General features: G+C 34.3%; 1 protein-coding gene across 2 annotated transcripts in view; it reads right to left on the bottom strand.

Moving 5' to 3' along the window:
- Positions 1 to 14,445: 14,445 nt before the first annotated feature.
- Positions 14,446 to 25,586, bottom strand: part of Abhd17b (abhydrolase domain containing 17B, depalmitoylase) — a 39,778-nt gene continuing 28,637 nt past the window's right edge. For both annotated transcript variants that reach the window (XM_076843484.2, XM_076843485.2), the window contains 3 exons: positions 22,126 to 22,595; positions 18,680 to 18,859; positions 14,446 to 15,988 (listed from right to left, as the gene is read on the bottom strand). In XM_076843484.2, coding sequence (XP_076699599.1) covers positions 15,769 to 15,988; positions 18,680 to 18,859; positions 22,126 to 22,592 — 867 coding nt within the window. In that variant the 5' untranslated portion in view covers positions 22,593 to 22,595 and the 3' untranslated portion in view covers positions 14,446 to 15,768. The remainder of the gene's footprint in view (positions 15,989 to 18,679; positions 18,860 to 22,125; positions 22,596 to 25,586) is intronic.

Consider the following 25,586-nt stretch of genomic DNA (forward strand, 5'->3'; position numbering starts at 1 on the left):
GAGCCTTTAGTCCTTTCTAAGACACTCTGACCTGAATCTGATAAGGCTTTGGCAAAACAGTTTGATTTGAATTGGATTTTGTTTTATATAGTCTTTTTCAGTCTCTAGGTTCTTTGAAGTGGCATTTTTAAAATGCTAAAGCTTGGGCATGGCTAACTCTGAATTTCAAATGATGTAATTAATATTGGACATGATCGTGAAAAGGCACTGTCCTTGCATGCCCTCTTACTGTACTTGCCAAATGAGTTGAAGTTTGGCAATAGAAGAAAATGCATTCTCAAGGCATCGTGGCTGCACATGCTTCTTAGAATATGCTGGCGGGTGGGAACAAAATGCCATCAATTGATGTAAATAAACAATCTGACTAGCCCCATCTCACCCAATACAGCTGTGTCTGAGCAGATTGGACCCTATTTAACTTCATGGTGGATCAACAAATCAGTTACTTCATGATAGCAGAAATTTCATTTTCACCATGGGTTATTAAGTGGTTATTATGTATTTTTATTTTAAGATAATGATACAACAGCTTGGTAAAATTTAAGATAATGATACAAAATCTAATGTTGACTGAGCACAGAACATTTTGAATAGGATTCAAAAGAGGAGAGAGAGGAGGAAGAAAGGAAGAGATAAAGGGTAAAATCAAAATGTCAAAGATAAAACACGTTTTTTTTTTTTTTTTTCATATGTGGGAAGAAGAGAAAAGAGCTACAGAGAATAACATAGAAGCCAAAACTTCATGATTACAAATTACATTTCTTCAGCAGAAAAACTTTTTCCTTTTTCCTTTTTATTAAAAAGCACTCCTGGGGCTGGGGATGTGGCTCAAGCGGTAGCGCGCTGGCCTGGCATGCGTGAAACCCGGGTTCGATCCTCAGCACCACATACAGACAAAGATGTTGTGTCTGCCAAAAACTAAAAAATAAATATTAAAAATTCTCTCTGTCTCTCTCTCTCTCTCTTAAAAAAAAAAAAAAGCACTCTTTTCTTAAATACAGGTAAAGTAGATGACTAATCCCAATACAAATCAATACATTTGTACATAATATGGAAAGAAAACATTTAGAAGCCTATCTGCAGAGGCTGGGGCTGCAGCTCAGTGGTAGAGCACTTGCTTAGTGTGAGGACCTGTGAATTCCCACACTGCAAAAAAAAAAAAAAAAAAAAAAGGTAAAAACAAACAAACAAACAAAAATCCACTGTATTACTATATATCCCATTCCTCCTCAACTCTTCTGCAATCATGACATAAGGTTTTGCAGCCAACTATCTCTATCTAAAATTGAATGACAAAAAAATTAAGTATTGACTATTATCTTTCTTTTTTGGTATGGGGGAATTGGACACAGGGGTGCTTTATTCATTGAGCTACATCCTTAACTTCTTTTCAGACAGGGTTGTCCTACATTGCTGAGGCTGACCTGTTACTTGTGACCCTCCTGCCTCAGTCTCCCAAGTCTCTGAGATTACAGATGTGTACCATCTCACTAGTCTAAAAATTGACTATTTTCTTATAGAATGTAAGAATAAACTATAGGAGAAATTCAGTTTTCTCTGATTACTGCTTTTTCCCTGATGTCTCATGGGAAATGAGGAGTCAAGACATTTTTTTCTTGCCTTCTTGTGCTGTTAGACCAGTGTTCATGATACACAATATTAACCTAAAGTTAAGTGGTATTAGGAAGGCAGATGATTTGTCCAATTGTTTTATATTTTAAATCTTCCTCCCATTTTGTTTTCCTTTAAATCTTTGAGCATAACTGTTTCAGTCTCATCAGCTCATTCCTTCATTTCTGTCACATTTGGTACTATTTCTATAGTTTTTCTCCTACTTAATGGTCAGAATTTGGTACTTTTTTGTATGTCTAGTAAGAAAATTTTTTAATGGATGCTGAACATTACCATATTACTTTGTGTTGATGTGTTGCTGCCCTTTGGGAAAAAAAAAATTGAGCCAGATGTGGTGGTACACCACACATTTTTAAACCCAGTGACTCCAGAGGCTGAGGCAAAAAACTACAAGTTCAAGGCCAGCTTGGGCAACTTATCAAGGTCTTGTCTCAAAATAAAAAAACAAAAAGGGCTGTGGATATAGTATAGCTCAGTGGTAGAGCAGTGCTAGTTTCAATTCCCAATTTAAAAAAAAAAGAACAAAAATAAAGTTAATTTCTTTAGGTAGGCAGTTTTACTTACAAACATCACGCTATTTGAGGGTTGTTTTAATTTTTCATCGTACTGGGCATCAAGTCCAGGGCCTCACACATGTAAGGCAAGTGCTCTACCCTTGAGCTACCTAACCTGAGGCTTGTTTTAAAGCTTTGTTACAGTGGGTCTGGTGTTACCTTTATTTTACACTAATATAGTCTTACTACTAAGGTATGAACTCTTAGATCTCCTTTGATAGCCCTAAATGTTCAGAACAGTCTGGAGCCTAGATGGGTGGAATTCAGATGTCCCTGAGCCCTGTGTCAACTCTTTGGCCTTTGTTATTTTTCTGCTGGTCTTGGCCTTGTGGAGTTTCATTCTATACAAACACATAATAGTACACAGTCAAGAAATCAGGAAGGTCCTCGTGAAATTTTTTAGGGCTCCTTCCTGTGACATAGCATGCTCCCTTCCAGTATTTTGTTCTACAAACCCCTAGTTACCTCACAAAACTAGTATTTGTCTCACCCTACTGAAATTAGTGCCCTCTATTTGGATTTCCTTTCCCTGTGTCAGAGCCTAAAAATTCCCTCTAAGTAGGGTTGCCAGATTTAGAAAATAAAAATAGAAAATTATAAGTACTTCTACAAAAATTTTTTGTTGTTGTGACCTGAAATTTCTTGTATATCTGAGATTTAACTAAATGCCCTGCATTTTATCTAGCAACCCTACCTCTAGGAAGAAATCCACAATTGTGAGGCTCACTTCAATTGTTTCTCTTCTCTCAGGATCAAAATCTTGAACATACCATGATCTGAATGTTGAAACACAGTTGTTTCTTATATATTATCCAGTTTTACAGTTGTTTGCAAAGGGAGAATATTGTTACTCCTTTTTGGTTTGAATGTAAGTTGATAGGACTGTTTAAATTTAATGCAAACAAATAAATGGGACAGCTGACCCTTCTAGAATTGTTCAGAGGAATCATTAAGAGTAAAGAAGTGTGTTACTTCTCCTTGTGCCAGAATTGCTGTGTAAAATCAAGCTAAATTATAATCCAGAGCATAATGCCTGCTATTCAATGTTTATATTTGAAGTCAGCTTTTCTCTCCTGCTTTATGGTCTCCATATGTACCTCAGTTTTAGCTACTCTGGGGAATGTCTACCTTTCTGGGAAGCCACAAGGGTCCTTCAAAATGAAGTCCTTGTACTTTGCACATCCTGTGTTTTTTAGAAAGAGAATCCTAAATATGCCCTTAACAATTGGGAAATGTTATGAAGGCATACTTGAGGGTTAACTTTATTTACAGACAAATACAATGATGATTCTTACATCTTGAGGAACTAAAATAGTGTTTAACAAGCAACAGTTATATATAGCTTTCTTGAGGGGACTCATGAAGATGAGAAGACAATAATATTTATTGAGTACCTGCCATAAGCCAAGTGTTATACATTCAGCAGTGTGCTGGAGCTGGCTCGGGTGCCTCATGGGATTAAGAGAGGCAATTGTTAAACTGTCAGGAATTTTGCCAGCTAGTTGCTAAACCACCAGTAGCTTGAAATCAGCCATGGAAGGAATATTTATACCATGGAAATAATCAAATGCTACTTATCAGGGCATCAACTCCAACATCTGATTATTAAATATTTACTTCCACAATAACATTTTTCACTTTATCTTCCAAATAACTCAAGAAGGTGTGTGTCAAGACTGCAAAGTTTAAAAAGAATTGATTGCATTAAGAAACGTCTAAGCTTACCCAGAGTGTAAAAGTAACAAGATCAATTCTATGTGAAATTCCTCATCTTTTGTACTTACCTTCCTATACCTTTGAGCCAAGAGACTTATTATTATTTTTGCATTAACATTGACTGCATTGTCTTGTATCAGTAAGTGAACATTCTGAATTGTCATGCTTAATCTCCAAAGTATTGGAGGTATAACAGTCTCTGCAGTCAACTAATTCTACCTCAGCCAAAGTATGGTAGAGATACCAAGCATAAAGACCTATCAAGTGGTTGCTTAAAAAGGGGTTTGTACTGCCACCATTTTCCTGGAACTTAACACTGATACCACCAGATGTGCTTTGTTCAACTGTCTACCATCAAGGAGATGAAAAAATGAGAATGTGTATAGTCGGCTGATTTATTAACTTAACAGCACAGCAACCTACCATAAAATTAGCTGTCTTGTTTTTTCAGCCTTAGATTTGAGTTATTTTATCACCACTCTGGGCCAGGAGGGATAATCAAGTTTTGTGTCACAGATGATCCTGTCCCTAAGGATAACTAAATACATTTTTTTAGTTTGAACGCTTCATTATAAAGAACAGAAGTGGAAGAAAATTAAAGAGTACTTTAAAAAGGGTAGAAGAGGAGAATAATCCCATTTCACATGGGACATGTCCCTTAAAAACTGGGTAAAAGGCTGCAGGCTTTTAAGTTGAGTTTAGGTTGAGTTTATTGTTTGTTTATGGGAAAGACTGCAGAGATGTCTTAATGAACCAGGTGCTAAGTGTCCTTCTAGTCTCTAGAAACATGATACGGGTAGTGTGACTACCTGTATGACCATTGGCCTTTCAATAGACTGAAGTGATTCCTGAAGCAATTCTAGATTGAGGATCAGAACCTTATCATTTTCTTTAATTTAGGAAGAAAGAGGAGTAAGTTCTTAAGATTGGCTCTTTATTTGACTTTGGTGCTTGGTCCTCAAACCAAATTTAACCTAATTTTTATGGAGAAAACATGTTAACTACAAATAGATATAATTCACATTTTCCAAATCCATAAGCAAAGATATTCCATGATTATGCTTTGTGATAGGGTAGAAAAAAATGCCCCCCTTTTTTGTCTGTGTTTTGGGGGAGTACTGGGGATTGAACCTAGGGGTATTCTACCACTAAGCTATATCCCCAAGCCTTTCTAAAAAAATTTGAGATAGGGCCTCGCTAAGTATCTAATGCTGGCCTCCCACTTGCAATCCTCCTGCCTTAGCCTCACAAGTAGTTAATATTACAGGCAAGCACCACCATGCCCATCTAATAATGATAATCTTAAAATCTAGCATTATAATTCTTTTTAGGGAGTGTTTTAGTTCACATCTTCCAAAAAGCAGATGGGATTACATATGCAATAGCTTTAGTAGTGGGTGGGAAGATGTGAAAGTTAAATGGGGAGGGTAGAGTAAGCAAGGAGAGACTTCAGATTGTGATGAGATTCTGACTTCTATAAAAGGGAACCAGAAAGGAATAATTTTTAGAATGGGCCTTGGACTGCAGAACAGTTGTGAAAGTCTGGCCAGGTCAAGGTCAATGGAGCATCCCTAACCCAAGTACCCATGGGGTTTCTATAGCGAAGTCTTAGTGAAGAATGGCCCACTCTAGCAGCCTCACTGTATACAGTCACCTATTGGAAGTAGCTTGGGGGAATAGTCTCAGTGTGAATGCCACTGTGGAGATGACAGCTGAACAGCGGGAGGCTGTCAGTAGATTCTGCTCTGGCAGCAGATTTCCTTAAAGGGACAGAGGGCTGCATTTCCCTGCCTACCATGCTATAAAATTGTTTTTAGAAAAGGTCCATTGGCAACTAAAAAATATTTTTTAAAAAAGTTAAAGAGGCTGAAGAATATGGCAGGAAATGGCTGAATGACTTTTTACAAATAGGAATATTTAATATTCAAGGTTAAATTAATTTTAATTTAATATTACAAAGTTCCAAGTATAAATTCCCTGACACTCTAAACTTTCAATAAATCTGACATGTACAACACTTCATGGGAGTGTGTGTGTGTGTGTAAATCAAAGAAAAAAGCTGTATTCTGTCTCCGGTTCAACAAAATACAAAATGAATCACTGTACATGGAAAAGAAAGATGATTCATAATAATTAATTTGGTAGAAACGAGACTAGTCAGGAGTAGTCAGTCAGTCACTAGAGAGCAGAATTCCTTGGAATTCACAGAAATCTTGGTGGGAAGGTGTTGAATATTTTGGATAATGTAATGAGCACATTGGACTCATTTTTCTAGCTCTGCTGAGTCCATGCAGATTGAGTACAACTGCAAAGCCTTCATGCTAAGCCATTACCAACCTACAGAGGTGTATGCAGTATCAAATAAACAGTCCTTTGATGTTAAGCACCGTTGTGAAAATGGAAAAGTTAAAATAAACTTGGTCATTTGTATTGAATACTCTTTAGGATGTATAAATTCTTTATCTTCCATGAGGACTTCTCATGAATTTGATTAATTTTAAGTCACAATCATTCTTACTTTGGTAATTTGTGTAGCTTTTTTGGTAGGGTACAGTTGGGAGTAGGATCTTGTTTTCAAAACTATCCAAGGTAAAACAGTATTGTAGAATCTCATTAAAACAAACAAAACAGGGCTAGGGCTGTAGCTCGGTAGTAGAATGCTTGCTTACATGTATGAAGCACTGGGTTCAATTCTCAGCACTGCATAAAAATTTAAAAGAAGACACTGTATCTATCTACAACTAAAATTTTTTTTTTAAAAAAGATATCAGCTGCTAGAATCAGAAATAAAGCATGTACAGATGAAGTTTAAGTCAAACAATAAAATTTACTCACTTGTATATATTTTGTATCACAATATGTAATAAGAGTATTATTTTCTCTGAGAAGTAATTTAAATTGAAATGCTTCCCCTTTCTCCTTCTCCAATTTGCAATCCTCCTGTCCTGGGCTCCTGAATTGCCAGGATTACAGGAGTATGACACTGTGCCTGACCCAGAATTTTTTTTAAAAGGAAAAGTGAGCAGTAAGGATTTGCCACTATAGGTCAAATCTTCCATAACCAAGGGGTTTTCATTTCAGTTGCTCCAATGTTATTTGTCTTGCCTTCAGCCTTGGTTTTAACTCATAAAACCAAGAGCATGTTTGGGAACATTTGGAGAAACATCATGAGAGTAGGGCAGAATTCAACAGAACAAAAGGAACATTGCTTTCATATACTGTAGTTCATCTACCTGTGCCAATTTCTTGAACCATTCAAAGACACTACAGACCAGATTCTCCAGTGGCTTTTAAGATCTCTCTCACACTCTCACACACACACACACACACACACACACACACACTCTCTCTCTCTCTCTCTCTCTCTCACACACACACACACACACACACACACACACACACACACGTACATGGCCAAAGTAAGAAATGGGACAACTTTAATCACAGAGTTTCAGATTCAGTGTTCTCTGAATCTGTTCATTGGTAAACTTGTATATTACCAATAAAAATTTTTCTAAAAATTATCTAAAGTGATTCATGGTCTGGCACTCTTCATTGATAAACAGATCCACATATGACATAAACAGCCCCTTATTTATTTATATATTCTTTTAGAACACTGAAAGTATTCAGTGAACAGAAAGGATATTATAATTACTCACCTTTGATGATGAAACTGGCTCACAGACTAATATCTAAAATTTCAAAGCTACCCTCTGTACCCCTGGTACTTTTAATGTTGCTACTTTCTTCTCAAATGTCATAACTTAAAGAAACACAAGGAAAATATAAAGTCACAACTTTTGACGGATGACTTAAAACTTCAAATGAGAAACAAAAAGAACAAGGCTTACCTCTTTGGAACACCTTCTTCCTTTGTAATGAATTCAATTGTTAGGAAGCTTTTAGTTACCAAGGAAGGGGTAAAGAGGTAAAAAAAAATAAGGAGGTCATTTTCTCTCCAAGTTAGCTTCTTTGAAGGCAGATCCATGTGGGAAGGGTCTGCATCCTGGGGATCTTCTTTTCAACTCTGCAAGGCACACTGTTAAGAGAACTACCTAAAACTGTTAGGCTTAAAAGGGACAGGACACAATACTACTTCTCCTGTTTTCTGAAGTGAGGTTTGAAATCATGATTCCTGGAAAACACTGGCATAGCCATCAATAGCCATTATCGGGCCTATGTTTCTATTTATTTATTTGTTTATTTTGGCAATACTGGGAATTGAACCCAAAGCACTCTACCACTGAGCTATAACATCCCGATCCTTTTAATTACTTTCAGACAGTATTTCACGAAATTGCTGAGGCTGGCCTCAAATTCGCAATCCGCCTGACTCAAACTCTGGAGTAGCTGAGATTGCTGGCATAGCATTGTTTGTGACATTCCATATGTTCTTTAAGTAATTATTTTTTGCAGGCAGACCCTAGATGTTCCTAAGTGTATACCTGTATGCATGCACATATCCTACAACCCAGGGGATTAAAAAAAAAAAAAAAAGAAAAACAGTTCAAATGTGACCATGAGAACTTAAGTTGTGAAGACAAGATTAATTCCTAGTCATACTTCCCTCAACACAGTCTGTTTCCAGCACTTCAAAAGAATTCCATACTGTTAATTTATATTCAAATTAGGTATTAATGCAGTATCATTTTTTAAAATGTTGTGCTCAGGGTATCTCATGAATTGTAAAATGGTCCTTATTTAGGTGTTTGGGCTGTATTGTGTATCTACCTTGCCTTTTTCCTGATTATGTGTATTTGTTTAGAAGCATTTATTAGACTTAACACATTACATCACTTCCTTCTATTTTGCTTCTTTCTGGCACTCATGAACCCAGTTACTTTATATTCAAAGTCACTTTAAATTCTCTTCCATAGTCCTTGGTATTTACAATTGCTTGACTTTTTGTCTTTGATCCAGAGAGAGCATTTTCAAATCCATCTGTCAATCATGGCTGTTAAACTGGGCTAAGCTTAACCCATACTAACTACCACTTTGTATGCTCCATGCCAGTTTCTTGGCTTGTGATGAATTGTTTAGAAGTTACTGTTCCAACACTGGCAAAACTTGCCAAGAGTACGTTGCTCTGTTTCTTGAAAATTCTTGACTTTGTTTTTTCAAAGAAATATGGAAGACAAGACCAGTAACATTCACCAGAAGAACAGACTCCTAGCAGCCAATCGTAGAAATCCACATCTGCTGGACAGAATCCAATTAACTGGGTGGACAGTAACTAATTCTTATCTCAGGGTGGGAGGAGCTTTGGTTGAACCTGTCTGGCTGTAGCTCATAGCATGTCCTTTCAGGGCTTCAGCAAAGTCATTTTACTCTTAATTGGTTTTACTAAATTATGTCTAAATTATCTGGTTTTCTAGATTGTTTGAGTAGAAAAAGCAAACTGGAACAGCTGAAATAAACTCATAATTGTTAGGTAGTGTGAAAAGACAACAAAGGAAATTCAGAAAGCAAACAGAAGACCCCCAAAAGCAAAGCAGCCAAGTTCCCATCCACATGAGAGCAGATGTGATTTTATAATGCTTGAGTTGAGAGTACCAAAGGAGAGAGAATATTTAAAGAAATAATGACAGAAAGCTTCCCAAATCTATTGAGAAACAATAACCTACACATCCAGGAAGCTTCATGAACTGCAAAGATTAAATGTGAAGAGATCTATAACCGACACACATATATTAATGACGAAAGTTAAAGACAAGGAGAAATCCTGAAATTTGCAAGAGAAACCCAAAGCAGCACTTACAAGGGAACCTTAATTAACACCTTATGTCTCATCAGAATCAATGGAATACAGAAAACAGTGGGAAAACACCCAAAGTACTGAGAGTAAAAAACCTGGCAACCAGAAAAAGGGTGGTAGAGCACTTGCCTAGCATGAGTGAGGCTGAGTTTGGTTCCCAATACCACATAAAACAAACAAACAAACAAACAAAGACCTGGCAACCAAGAATTCTATACCCTGCAAAGATATCTTTCAAAATGAGGGTGAAATGCTTTCTGAGATAAACAAAACCAGAATTTGTTGCTAGCAGACTATTTTATAAAAAATACTAAAAAAGTTTTTCAGCCTAAAAGCAAGCAATTCTACAGTAATACAAATCTAAAAGAACAAAGAACATCATTGGTTAATTATATAACTTTATGAACATTTTTCTCTTGATTTAAAAGCAATTTCAAAAATAATATGCATAATGAATTGTTTTGCCTATAACATAAAATATATATGTAACATTTGTCAACAGCAAAAATAAGATTAGTACAAAGTGGTAATGGGCTAAGCAAATTACTATAGATAGTAAAGTAATAATTATAATAATGCATGGTTGCATTTGTAACATTTAGATGTAATATATAGTCATTGGAGAAAATACTTTAGTTAGACTTAGTACTTATTCTTTTTTTTTTTTTTTTTAGGTATTGGGGAGGCCAAAGACTCTTCCCAATCCTCTTTGGCAGTACTGGAATTAAATTCAGGAATGCTCTACCACTAAACTACCTCCCTAGTCCTTATATTTTGAGACAGGGTGTCACTAATTTGGCCAGGCTGACCTTAAACTTGCAAGCCTCCGCTTTAGCCTAGGATCAGTCTTGCACCAACGTGTGTGGCTAATTATATTCTTTTTTTTTTTTTTTTAAAGAGAGAGAGGAGAGAAATAATTTTTTAGTATTTATTTTTTAGCTTTCGGCGGACACAACATCTTTGTATGTGGTGCTGAAGATCGAACCCGGGCCGCACGCATGCCAGACGAGCGCGCTATAGCTTGAGCCACATCCCCAGCCCATATTCTTGATAACATCACATATATTCAGATATACATATAGGCTAATTTCCTATCTCTCTCTCCCTCCTTTCCATTCTTTTGTCTAGACATAGAAAGTTCAGACAGACTCAAAAGGGCTTCAAAAAGGAGCAAACTCTCATATTTTGGTGAAGTAAAATTGATGGCCTTTGACTTTTACCAGAGTTGTTAGGCATTTAAATAACCTACCATATTCCATAGGGATTTTGGAAATGAATGGTACATTTTAATTCAGATTCCACTATATCCACATACCTCCCTGCTACTCTTCCTTCCTCTATACCATATATAGCTGTAAGCAGTTACTTTGGAAATTTTTTCAATTCTGGGTAAAGTAGTAAGATAGATGAAATTTGCATTTTATCAGATAAAATGTGATTTATTAAAAACAACATTTCCCTCTATTTTTCCAATATAAGAATGCTGTTCTTGAAACATACTAATACAACTTTTTATGAGAAATGTTAAATTGTACCATATACATTCAATACATGGTCTACAAGAAATAGAGGAAAACAAAACAATTAAGTCCACCTCGCTTCTTAGTGAAGAACCATTTTAATAGCTTTCAGCTCAATGACATTTGTAAAGACTCTATTCTTTACTTCCCATTTCCTTTTCATTTATTATTTTTTAATGCTAATATCAAGTAGGTCATTTCCAGCATAAAGGTGTTTGCTTCCTTCAGAGGAAAAAATCCATTTAAAAATTGGATAAATACCTTCTTTCTCCCTTCTTTAAATTCTGAGAATAATGAGTATCATATGTATAAATTGTTACTGAACATCTGGGGTATACTTTATTAGAATGCAGTATGCTATCATGATATTTAAGTATATTGCTTAAATAGCTGTCACTGTACCTAATAAAAACAATTACCTTAAACACACAAATCACTAATTTAAGAATTGCAAAAGGCACAACCCACCAATTTACCATTCAATAAGAAAAAAAAAATAGCTGATATGGAAGAATCTTGGAGCAAAAATAAAATTGGAGAACAAATAAATTTATGCTGTTTTATAGTTCAAAAGTATATTGTTCCAGACCTGAGTGTCAACTTAATTCTTCTACATCATACTGTCTTCCAGAAAGCACAGGGCAAATGATCCTCTGAGGAATATGCAGAGGAAATCTATTAAGGAACTTACATGTAGCACATCTAGTTCAATGTCCCACATAAATCTGAAATTTCTTCTGAGGCATGAATAAAGGATGCCCTTCAGCTTCTGCTGTATTTCTGGTGGTAAGATACTTGTTAACTCTTAGGAGGACAATCCTCCTCTTTGGTGGACAAATAATCAGTTTTTCTTTTGGTACTCAGCTTGCACCAGGGCACTTCCTCCCGAGTTGCTGGGTATGCCACCATGCCCAGCAAAGTCTTCCTTAAAATGCACTCTCACCTGCCATTTTGTAACTTATTCACCTAGTTCCACTCTGAGATCCAAAAGAATAAAGTGTAAATTTCTCTCAAATATTTGAGTATAGTTAGCTTCCTCAGTCATCCTTCAAAGCCTTTGGGATTTTTGACTTGGTAAAACACTTCAGGATTTTCTCTAATTTGAGATCATTCTTTCACAGCATCTTAAAATTACATTAATGCTGCAATATAATTTGTCTATCACTGTTCATATTATTTCCTCATAATGTATTTTTACAACCCTAAATTAAATCAGTTTCTAAACAAATGGCTTATATGTTATTACTTTTCTTTAAAATATTTTTTTAAGTTGCTGATGGACCTTTGTTTCATTTATTTACTTATATATGGTACTGACAATCAAACCCAATGCCTCACACATACTAGGCAAGGGCTCTACCACTGAGCCACAACCCCAGGCCCTATATGTTATTTCTAACAAGCAAAAATCTCTTCTACTACTTCTTTTCCCACTTATACTCTATTTTATGGTGCTGGCAAGCAAGGGTTTTGTATGGCTTAGACATTCAATAATTGTTAATGAATGAGAAAATACTAAGTAGCATGATCACTACAAAATAGACTTTTGAGATAAAATTTCTAAGAAGGGACAAAGGTGGTAACTTTTAAAATGGTCAAGGGAACAATTCAATAAGAGATGATTATTGTAAATCTATATACATTTAATGTCAGAGCACCCAATTTTATAAAACACTATTAGACAAAAAAGGGAGAAATGTGTTTAAAAACAATAATGGGGGACCTTTAACACATCCCACTTTCATCAATGGACAAATCATTTGAAAAAGAAAAAGAAAAGAAAAAGGGCTGGGGATTTGAGTCAGTAGCACCCCTGGGTTCAATCCCCAGTGCCAAACAACAACAACAAAACACAAGAGATCAAATAAACTATACATGTACAGAACAGTCCGTCCAACTAGTGCAAAAAATTTCTTTCCATGAGCGCACTGAACTTTCTCTAGAATAGGAAATATATTAGGACACAGTCTTAAAAAATTCAAAAAAATTGAAATCATATTCTACATCATTTCTGATAACAAAGGAATGAAACTAGATAATAATTCAATGAAACTAGATATCAATAAGAAAAACTTCAGAAATTATACAAATACATGGAGACTGAACAACTCATTTTTGAATAAACAATGGGTCATCAAAGAAATCAAAAGAGCTAGGCACAGGGTGCCTCTTCAATAAATAGTGCTGGGAAAACTGGATACCCACGTGTGGAAGACTGAAACTTGAACCCTATCTCCCACTCTAGACAAAAATAAACCCAAGACAGATCAAAATATAAACCTAAATATAGGACCCTGAAACTACTGGAAGTGGAAACATTTCAAGACACTGGCACAGGCAATGATTTTTTGGCTTGAACCCCCAAAGCACAGGAAACAAAAGTGAAGAAACAATCCACAGAAATAGATGGAAAAAATGATCAGTTTCATTAGTCATCAGGGAAATGCAAATGAAACCTACAATGATACCATATCACCCCAGTTAGAAAGGATATTAAAAAGAAACAAAAGAACAATATAAACAAAAATATAAATAAATAAATAAATAAACAACAACAACAAAAACCCAAATATTAGTGAGAAGATAAAGGAAATCCTACACATTGTTGACAGTAATGTAAATCAGCCATTAAGCAGAACAGTAAGAAAGTTACTCAAAAAACTAAAATCAGACCTACCATATGATCTAGTTATCCCCACTTCTGGGTATAAAGCCCAAAGAAATGAAATTAGCATACCAAAAAGAACCCTGGAATGCCCTTTGCTTATTGTAGTACTATTCATAATAGCCAAGATACAGAATCAGCTTAAATGCCCACTGCACACATGAATGGATAAAGAAAATGTGTTTTTTATATATTTCATATATGTGCACACACACATTATTTGGACACAAAGAATGAAATCCTGTTATTTGTGGCAAAATGGATAAAACTGTAAGACATTATGTTAAGTGAAATAAGCCAGACACTGCCATTGTCTCTCTCATATGCGGAAGCTAAAAAATTTGACCTGAAAATAGACTAGTGATTATTGGAGATAGAGGCAGGAAGGAGTGGAAGAAGTAAGGTGATTTATCAGTACATGCTATATACATGTATGGAAATATCATACTGAATCCTACTAATATATACAAATAATAGATGCTAATAAAAAACTCAGAAAATTTCAGAACTGAGTCTTATAAAGGTGAATGGGCATTTTTCACTCTTGTGTAGGAGTAAGGAGGATGGAAAAAGGCAAACAAGCACAGCTGAGTGGTATATTTGTTGTTTTACTGTTAATTTGACACATCTGAACCAAAGCATTCACAATACTTGATATACGTTGTAGAGAATCATATACTATAGTCTTAGACATAACCACAGAACAAGCAGAACAATTAAAACTACATAAGGCCTTAAAAGATATCCACAGTGTGTATTATTTCAATATTCATTCATTTACAAATTAGACTACATACCGTTAATTTTATTTTTTATTTTTCTTTCATTGTTTTATTCAGGCAGGATTCATTCAAGGAAAGGCAACTTAGTTTTTGTGTGTGAGCTTTATTTTTTACTATACTGGTTAATATAAAACTTATGAATTAAATGTTTTATTACCTCCTGCATACAGGAGTAAATCCATGAAATTCTTAGATAGTAACCCAAACGAGTGGGTCCTATTCTTAAAAATAGCCAAAGTGAAAAAAGTCCAAATAGCCAGTGTGTTTGTGGTATTGAAGAACAACTAATGGACTTTCAGGTTTTCATACAATGAAGAGTAGTACTACAATTCTACAAGATTAGTCAAAATTTGAAAACAACGTTGCATTACAAATCAGTCTTGAAACCCTAAATGCCTTTTAGGTAACCAAATAAAATGTTAAGTAGTTGCCTCACAGTATCAAACTTATAAATCCAAACTAGTTAAAATTCAGTGCCACTATGACTGCATTTACAAGGTAACTAATTGGTAAATTAACAGATGGCATAAAAATTAAGACTTACTTCATTTTTAGGATAAATGTATTATAACGAGAATACAGAAAATTCAATGTATTTTACAATAAAATAGCCATTTAAGCTCCTATCCCTGTACAACAGGGTTAGATGAACCCTATTTAACTTGATGTTTTAAAATTTTATTTTTACAGTTTATTCTATTATGAGTACTTGAATTGCTTTAGATATACAGCTTTTTTAAAGAATATTACATCATTTGTATATCAGGATAAGATTTAGTACATTGAGATGTTTTAAAAATATTTATAAATTTGTTTTTGATATGCAAAAGCATTTGGCAATACTTTTACAGCATTTGATTTTATAGAACTAATTAAAATTTCATACAGTACTCATCTTGATGTTTAAAAAAAATTCACAGAAAAAATATAAATTACACAGCCTGACTGCATGATACTGTTATTTCCAGTTTCTATTTCTGGTAATTGAAACCTTCATTAAGTCTGTTAACAAATCATTACCTGTACATTTTTGAAGGCAACTGACATGATTTGTAAACAAAACCTTCAGGTTTTATATTATTTACCAAAGAGTGCAGTTCAGCAAGAAAAGAAAACCCAGTATGCAAATTTACAGAATATTTTACAAATTTACCAGCTCCTGTGACACAAACTGTTTCAACCTTTCAAGGTACTGTCCATAAAGTTCCACATCATTATGTCCTGCTCCTTCAACCCACAGAGGCTCCACAGGTCTTTGGCAACGCTCAAATAATGCGAGGCCATGTGAAAAGTCAATAACTTCATCTTCAGTCCCATGAATTATTAATACTGGAGAGGTTATCTTAGAGATTTTGTCAATGCTGTAGGGGAAAGAAAGAGGGATAAGAAGACTCAATAATATGGCTATGTGCTATAACAGAAAATTCAAATATTTGATCTCTAAGATTAAATCAGATTTTAAGATTCAAAAATTGCCTTTTATATTAAGTCTAAACTTCATGTACTTCTGCTTTGGTGGAGTCATTCAATGCTGTCATCCTTTTGCACTATTCTAAAATACTGATTTTTGTTTTTAAACTCAGGAAAACTTAAGCTTTCAAAGACAGAAATTAAGAACAATTTCAAGTATGTGCCAATTTTATCTCCTTCTGTACTCATATTCTCCCTCCTAATTTCATACTAAAATTACAACAAAACATTTTGGGTTTTGTTCTTATTTTGAGGGAATAAACAAAAAAAGATAGGAAGAATGTTAATGCACCAAAATTTTAAAGCTGGAAAATAAGTGAATGTGAGAGAGAACTGATTAAAAGGATAGGAGAAAGCAAATACAACTTTAAGCAGACAGAAGGGTAAAGTGAAGAAGCAACCCAATTTGTAACAAAGAAGAATAAGGAATTTGCTATGGAGATAAAGGTGGGGGATTAGAATATAGAGAATTTGTTCAGTTTGTTAAAACATATCCTCCTCTTTCATAGGTCCCCTTTACCTCTCAATTGCAGCTAGGTGGTAAGCCACCTTCCCCCAAGACTGAAGGTTCTGTGAACTCAGAATTGTCAGAGTTTAAGGTAGAGGTATCAGTCACAGAATACTCATATATTCTGGCTATTATGAACCCTACTTGGTTTCCAAGAATACTGGAAGCTAGGCCTTCACCGCCCAAGGGGCAATTTTAAAAAGAGTTTTCTTTATTGATTAGATTAGATTAGTTCTTTAGATAGCCAAGAATTATTAGATATTGGAAGAGAATACCTCAAATATAAGATAGAGATAAAAATAAACAGAATTTTCAAAAGACAACTTGGAGGAGTCAGAAAGAGAAGAAACCTTATAAAGAAAAAAGTTTTTCAAGAACTTTTGAGAGAGAGAAAGATAACATTACGGCCTTAAAAAAAGAAAATCACCAGACACAGTGAAACATGCTTATAATCACAGTGGCTTGAGAAGCTGAGTTAGAAGGACTGCAAGTTTGAGGCCAGCTCTGCATTTTAGAGAGGACCGAAGCAACTTAGTGAGACCCTGACTCAATAATAATAATAATAATAATAATAATAAATTAATTAAAAGAGCTGAGGATGTAGCTCAGTGGTAAAGCACCCTTGAATTCAATCCCTTATTCAATTAAAAAAAAATCTTGCAAAGAAAGAAATTAATCAGTGAAATAATTCAAGGCTGAATTTGCTAAGAAAAATTCTTGTATTATTTTTTATCAGAAAGATGTTTTAACTATAAAGGAATTAAAACTTTTAAAAACAAACTGTTTTAAAATAATTTACAACCAATGCTATTTCTGCTCATGTGAAGTAAAAACGGGAGCTAGACAGAAATATAAGATGGCAATGGTACAGACACCATCACTTCCCTACATTCATTACTACCATTCAGCTAAACAGAAGTAGCATAATGTATATACCTAAAACAAAACTAAACCAAAAACAATTAAAAAGCCACAGTGGTAGAGTGCTTACTTAACATGCAAGAGGTCCTGGGTTCCAGCATCACAAAAATAAAGCAAAATAAAAATTTAACAAAACAAAATCCCTTCCCCTCTACCTCCCACAGCCTGCTTGAATGATAAGATCACATGCTCCCATAAGCTTCCCTATTAAAATGATCACATTCTGGCCAACATAAAAAGATTTATGCTTTGAAATCACCTCCATAGTTCTTCTAAAGAACCAAAGGATAGATTGGCTTTTGGCCTGTCACTCACACACAAAAAAAAATCTTTTGTGTTGCTGCCAAGAAAAGAAAGAAGACTGAAATTTGCCAGTTTCTTCCTTTTTGTCTTTCTCCCCTCTGAGTAAAACAGGACATCAATTTTTCTAACTATGAAGAGAAGCAGAAGAGAATATCTGCTTATCTCGAGAAACATGAAGAAGCTGCCTTTCTTTCAATCCATTTAATACTGTATGTTTGCAAATTTTGTGATGATAATACTTATTCTAGTTAATTTAAGACTCAACCTTTTTTGTGAATTATGTGTCATTAACTAGAAATTATTCACTCACTTTTCCTTCTACCTAGTCTTCTCCAGTTTTTTTTTTTTTTTTTTTTTTTTTAAATCTTACTCAATGGCATCATCATATGTTGGCAGCTCAAGGCAGAAACTTTAGAGTCTTACTCAGTTCTGTCATTTTGCAAGCCTATTCCCTTCTCTGCAATACTACTGCCATTACCCAGGGTACAAGGCCCTCCTTGGTACTTCTTATGTGGATTACTACTACTCAAATATTTCAGCCTCCTTACTGGTCACCTGCCAATACCCTTTTCACATTAGTTTTTCACAATTTCTTTTTCATTTAATTTTTTAAGATATTGATGGAACTTTATTTTATTCATTCATTTACATGTAATGCTGAGAATAGAACCCAGTGCCTCACATGTGCTAGGCAAACACTCTACCACGGAGCCACAACCCTTCATAATTTCTATGTGATATAAAACAGTTTATGGCTGAATAAACTGTATCATCAATGCATGCTATGAAAGAAAAAAAAATTCCCTTAAATGCATCTTGGAATTGAACTATTTTGAATATTGCCACTTACTTTGGGAATGCATCAAAACAGTAGGTCTTCTTTGTATCAGGAAAAGCAACTCTCATTCCGGAGGTCAAAGGAGAATGAAGAATAACAGCAGCACTCTCATACCGAGCAGCAAGATCCACAGATGGTACTGTACCTATACTTTGGCCATATATGATCACATTTTCAGGACGAATGCCATATCTATAAAATTCAAAAGTTAAAAGTTGGACAAGCAATGTTCCATCATTCTCTAAAGATCTGCTATTAGAATGAAAAAATTAGACAATATCAATTTATATTTAAAATTGAACTTTCTTAGTTATCGCCATATGTTGTTGTTGTTTTTTAACTTTTTCTTTTTCTGTAGTGTTGGGGATTGAATCCCGGGCTTCCACATGCTAACAAGTGCTCTATCACTAAGCTATACCTCTAGCTCTATCACCATCATTTTTAATGCTACTTAGTAAGCTTATTTCATTGCCCTTGGGATCAATCCCCAGTACCCCGCCCCTACCCACACACATTTATTAATTCAAATCTGGCATATTGTTGTCCTATAGAATACTGTTGTTTATATAATACCTTAACAAAAGTTCTTTATTTATCTAGATATTGAGAATAAAAATGCTACATATAGTTATGGTCTGCAATGAGTATAATGAACAATTTTAGTCAAAATCAAATTACAATTTATCTTAAAGTTTGTTTACCTGTAAAAATAGACTAATAATTGAAAAGATCAACAGATAAAATAGAATTCCAAACACCATGTGGTTTGGTTAATTATGAACAGACTTCATTCTACAAGTCTCAGGAGTATTTTACCCCTTTTAACACTGCTACAGATCTAAAAATGTGAACTCACTGACTCAATAAATATTTATTAGTTATCTACTATGTTCCAGGAACTGTATTTATCCACAGTATAACTGTCCCAACTGTAAACTACTTGAATTGTAGGTTAAGTGATACAGGAGCTAATGAATGTAAGGTGAAGTGTTATAGTGACCTTAAATATGTCTTTCCACCTACAATGCAGACAGTAGTCATTTCTGGTAGCCAAGAGCCATTTGCCTAGCAAGTACCATCTAGTCTTTTGGAAAGGAAAGGGAGCTTTCTGAGAATCTGAACATTCACCAGGAAAGAGCAAGGCTAAATACCCATGTGTTCTCTTTCTGGAGCACAAGACTATTTGAATTATCCAGTTAGTGACAAACCTCCACATAGTTTCTTCCACAAACATCTGTGATATGACCCAGAAGTGGGGTTTCCAGCTACACCTGACTCTAAATGTCACTCAACTCAGAAATGCCTTTTTATTTACAATTTACCTAGTTGTACATGCTCCATAGAAAATAAGATATTAGGAGAGAGAATGTGTGCAGTCACAGCACAACTCCTAACATTGCACTACTGCTGTCAGATGAATAGAAGCACTGTTGGTGGCAATTATAGGTTGTGGGCTCAAATGAGTAATGGCAAGAGTAGCAGGGACATCTCCTAATTAAGCATGAACAATTTCAGAATAGTATGAGTTAGAAAGGACTTTAGAGACCATCTAATCTAGTTGAGTTGCTTAATGAGCAGATGTTCAAAGTTAATGATAGACTTATAATTATAACCCAGGTAAACCGATTCCTGCCTGGTACAGTGTTCTTTCCACGAGAGCACACACACGCAGAGCTCAAGATTTGTGAGAGAAGGCTTAATGGTGAAAACCAGGCCTTTATTTTCTGTTGACCCATCAAAAGGTCAGAAACTGGGATTATTTTCCCAGTTGAAAAGTTCATTTATTTATTTCCCTCTTCCTGATTACTTAACATTTTACTTTTGGCTGGTAAAAGAAATACATGGCATGTATTCTAATTATATACATTTTGTTAGAGGATAGATTTTCAGAACTACAAAGGATTTTGGAGATCATTACACTCAACTTTTTCAGTAAAAAGACGAGGAAACAGGCTTAGAGGAGTTGAATAAATTTCCCAAGACTACTAACTCTTTCAACTGTGCTTAGTTAGGGTTCAACATGAAAAAACATACAGGAGAGCTCACACAGTATGTGGGATTATTTAAGAATTTATTCTGCACTTGTTCCTCATTAATACTTGTTATCAAACGTGTTAAAATTAATTATTCAAGACAGGCAATCATTTTAGAAAGTTTCCTTCAAATTGGTATCTGGCCAGGTGCAGTGGTGCATGCTTGTAATCCTAGCAACTCAGGAGACTGAGCAGAAGGATGACAAGTTGAAGGCCAGCATCAATAACTTAGCAAGTCCTGTCTCAAAAATTAAAAAAATGTAAAACGGCAGAAGATGTGGCTCAGTGGTAGAATGCCCCTGGGTTCAATCACTACTACCAGAAAACAAACAAAAAATCTGACAAGAAAAAAGAAAGCTGACTAATCAAAACAGGGAATATTTTTCGATAGACATATACTCATGTTTTGTTTCAAAAAAGTTGTCCTTCTATGTTAAGCACTAATAATAGAGGCTATCTACTTTACCTTGGCACCTTCAAAATCATTATTATAGATGAAATTGACCAAATCATGCTATGTGCATATATAACTATGACAAAATAAATTCCACTTCTATGTGTAAAAATGAATTCCACTATTTTATATATATGTATACTGTATTCCAATAAAAATTAATTCAAAAAGAATTTGAACCACTCTCCCAAAACCACATTATCAAGCTATACTTTACAAGTATATCTTTGTTATATGAATCATATCAATTATTTCAGTATTTTAAAAGATTATAATACTTTGTGAAATATAATATTCCAATGGTTGACTTTGAAAAGTGGGTAGTATTTTGTTTATTTAAGGCCTAATGAAACTAATATCAGTACAGTTGAAAAGAGTTTTATATTTCTAAAAAAGTTACACCTATTAACAAACAATGAGGAGGTTCTTTGACACCATTAATATTTTAAATATTAAATCAGAAATAGTAAGTTTTCTTTGTGTTTTAGTTCTTTAGTACAATACTCTGGAAGTCAGGCAGCTTATCAATATATAACATCAGAAAACTTAGATATCTATTTATTGTACACTAACTGCATTGATAATAAATAATTTACAAAAACTTGAGATTATTTCTCCAAAGTTTAGGAGTCCAGAATGTAAAGTAAAATCTCACCTTTAAATAATATTGAATTACTGTTTTTTTCCTCATTCCCTTAAAATGCTGAAATTTTGAGTAATTATTTGTATATCATGCACCAATAAGTTTTTTAAAACTTGCATTTAACTTTAAAAATTCACACATACATGCATTAATACATACACAAATCTGAGCTATCTTTAAAAAAAAAGTTCGTTATTCTATAAAATTTAAAACTGAAACCTAAAAGTTGGACTATTAATATTGGTAAATATAATCTTTATATGGTAGTTCAAGGAATATGTAGTAAAACCAACTATTGTGTAAAAAACAATTCCCAGTCGAAATTTACCTTGTCCTAAGACTAAGCCAGGCAGCTTCAATATCTGCATAGAGGTTCTTCTCTGTTGGCTTCCCAGAACTTGCACCATATCCAGAATAATCATATGAGAATATATTACAATTAATCCGTGATCCCAGTCCTATGTAAAAGCTGCTCATCTGACCAAGATCAACAGCATTTCCATGTGAAAAGAGTAAAGTATATTTGGCATTGGGTGAACAACGCACAAACATACAGGCAATTCTGTTGCCTTTACTGGTTCCAGTCATGAAACATTCGATAGCATCTTTTTCTCTAGAAGAATACTGCCAGTCTGCTCGTTCTGAGAGGTGTAAAGTCCAGCGGCTTCCACTTTCATCACACATCAGTGTGTAAGTTGGATCAGGTGGCAAAAATGCTAGTTTAGAAGCAATTTTCCCTGGGCAAGGAGGACAGCAGAAGAGGCAACACAGCTCACTAAACGAAAGATTATTCATCTTCTGAAAAAGAAAAGGAAATCACACAGGTTTTAATAACTGAATGTGGACTCTATATTCTCATATAATAGATTGAAACAAAGACCTGAACAAATACTACTGGTGGTCAACATCTAGTACTATAATTTCAAGTATCCTTCTCCCAAGAGCTTTTTGGCATCTTCCTAGGAATACATTAAACACTGAAGTGAGGCAAATATTCCTGGCCAATAGGCAGACTCAAATATTTTATGTTTCAAATAGTGATGATCATTATTCTCATTTAATAAAAATATGAAAGGTGCAGAGGTATTCATTTACAAATAATGTAGATGATATAAATTATCTTTAGGTTAGTTTGTACTTTCTGTTTAATTCAATGTACATCATTATACCAAAAACAAGAGGAAATCACTTCAGGAGAGTGACTAAAGAATTGAGAATACATGAAAATATATGAAAAGGAAAGAATGCCCTTTTCATTCAATACTGAATCAAAATATACTCTATAGGAATATAATGTGTTGATTTCCCAGTGCAAACACAGTAAGTAGAAAGAAGCTGAAATAGTGCAAGAAGAAGGGAAACAAGGCTAAACATGACATGAAAGGCTAAACATGACATGAAAGGTTTTTAAAAAATGAGTAAAGGAAGGACAGAAAAGGGCAGATATTATAAACTTTTTTTTTTTTTTTTTAAACCCGGGGCATTCTACTACTGAGCTATATTCCCAGCCCTTTTCATTTTATTTTTTATTTTGAGACAGGATCTCACTGAGTTGCTAAGGCTGGTCTCAAACGTGTGATCTTCCTGCCTCAGCCCTGTGAAGAAGCTGGGATTACAGACATGTATCACTGTATCTGATTTGGAAAAACCTTTACTTGATGTTTACCTGAATTCTTTTAAACCAAATACAGTCTGAGTGTTAGCCTAGTTGGAATAAGAATTATAATAGAAATAAAAATTATGCAATATCTACAGTGCTAACTTTAACTAGCTTCCTGAAATATGTGCTGAGAGGGTTCTGAGGATATGCACAGGGCTTAGCAAGACAAAGAATATGTTCTACTCCAGAAGAGTTGACCTGATATATGAGATGTGTACACACACACACACACACACACATATATGAGTTATAAAGGTATGATATATCAAGGCAGTGTGTTTAATAATCAATGCTGACCTACAACAGTCAATTAAAAGCTCAATTAATAAGTAAACTATATATAGCTAAACTATATTCCTATACTTTACTTCTTAACCATGAAGACTCTTACATACTAAATTAGTTTTAAAATAAATCTGGCTGGGCTGGGGCTGTAGCTCAGCGGCAGAGCGCTTGCCTAGTATGCATGAGGCACTGGGTTCGATCCTCAGGATCACATTAAAAAAAAAATAAAATAAAGGCATTCTGTTCACCTACAACTACAAAAAAATAAAAAATAAAATAAAATAAAATAAACCTGGCTAACAGAACATACATAATGCTGCAGATGCTTCTAAGGATTTAAAACATCAAAGGAAAGAAGCACACAAAACTGCAGTGCCAAGGTCTTGTGTAATGAAAAAACAATGTGGCCTTCTTAATGGTGGCAAAAGAAATTATTCTTACCTCCACTGCCCAAAAGCCAGATAACTACAGCCCATTCAGTGATAACTCACAAATTATCACTTTCCAAATAACAGATCTGAAATAGGGTAGAAATATAGACCTGTTTTTTTAAAAAAAGTATTGCCTTCTTCTCTGTAAATTTGAAAGTTTTACTGTGAACTGAGTTGAGCAAGTTACTGAGGGAAAACATTTTATTCTTGATTAAAAAAAAAAAAAAAGCATTGACATAGCTTGTTAAATTTAAATAACTTCAAGTCCAACTTACAAACTTATCTGAATGAAAATATTTGCTAGTTATCCTTGGGAAAACAGCAACAAACAAACAAAACTAACATAAAACAAACAAACAAAAACCTGAAATGACAAGGCAGTGACTCATTCTTTAGGAAGATAAGTCTTAAGAGACAACAAATTGAATTTATAGTAGAAGCAGATTTTTTTTTAAATATTTATTTTTTAGTTGTAGTTGGACATAATACCTTTATTTCACTTGTTTATGTTTGTATGTGGTGCTGAGGATCCAACCCAGAGTTTTGCACATGCAAGGCGAGCGCTCTCCTGCTGAGCCACAACCCCAGCCCAGAAGCAGATTTTTGAACCAGACAAATTAAGGATTTAAAATAAGTTATAATAAATCCTTTTGAAAAAGAGAAAAACTACTTACAAGATGAAGCAGGAAAACTGTTATAAAGAAAACCCAACTGGAAATTCCTAGTTTAAAAAATTATTAGGTGTTGTTGGACTGGAAAAGCTATTGATGGATTGGAAAAATGAATTGGTTTAGCAGTTGAAGAACACATTAGTTAAGTTGGAAGATCGGGCCAGAATTTCAGGGTGATAAGAGAAAATAGAAAATAAAATTTAAAAGAAATGCCAATATGTATGCCATAAGAGTCTGCGGAAAATAAAAAAGGGGGGGAAAAAAACAGAAGATAAAAAGACTTAAGATCTTCTTTAAAAAAAACAACAAAAAAAACACATCTTCTTAAAATTAAAGATAATTCATATTGAAATAGCTCCAAAAGTGAAAAAAGGATATCGAAGACAACTCTCACAGCTAGACACACTATAGTAAAACTGAAAAACACTAGAAACCCAAAAGTTTCTAAAAAGGAAGCATGGATCTCACTTTCAACTGAATAAGTCAGTTTTCAACAGCAACACCAGAAACCAAACACATTGGAAAACAGTTTTAAAAGAAACTAAAAATTTTAAACTTATGCTTTTCACATAACTGAAATATCATTTTATTATAAGAATAAAATAAAGATAGCTATAGGCTTACAATAACTCAAAAGACTTATCAAGCCAAAGACCTTTTTTGAAAAACACTAGCAAGGAAGGAAATAAATTCCAAGAGAATTCATATCTGAAATTATGAGAAATAAAGGAGAATAGCTAAT

The sequence above is a fragment of the Callospermophilus lateralis genome, chromosome 2, assembly GCF_048772815.1.
Source record: "Callospermophilus lateralis isolate mCalLat2 chromosome 2, mCalLat2.hap1, whole genome shotgun sequence".
NCBI classification, from domain to species: Eukaryota; Metazoa; Chordata; class Mammalia; order Rodentia; family Sciuridae; genus Callospermophilus; species Callospermophilus lateralis.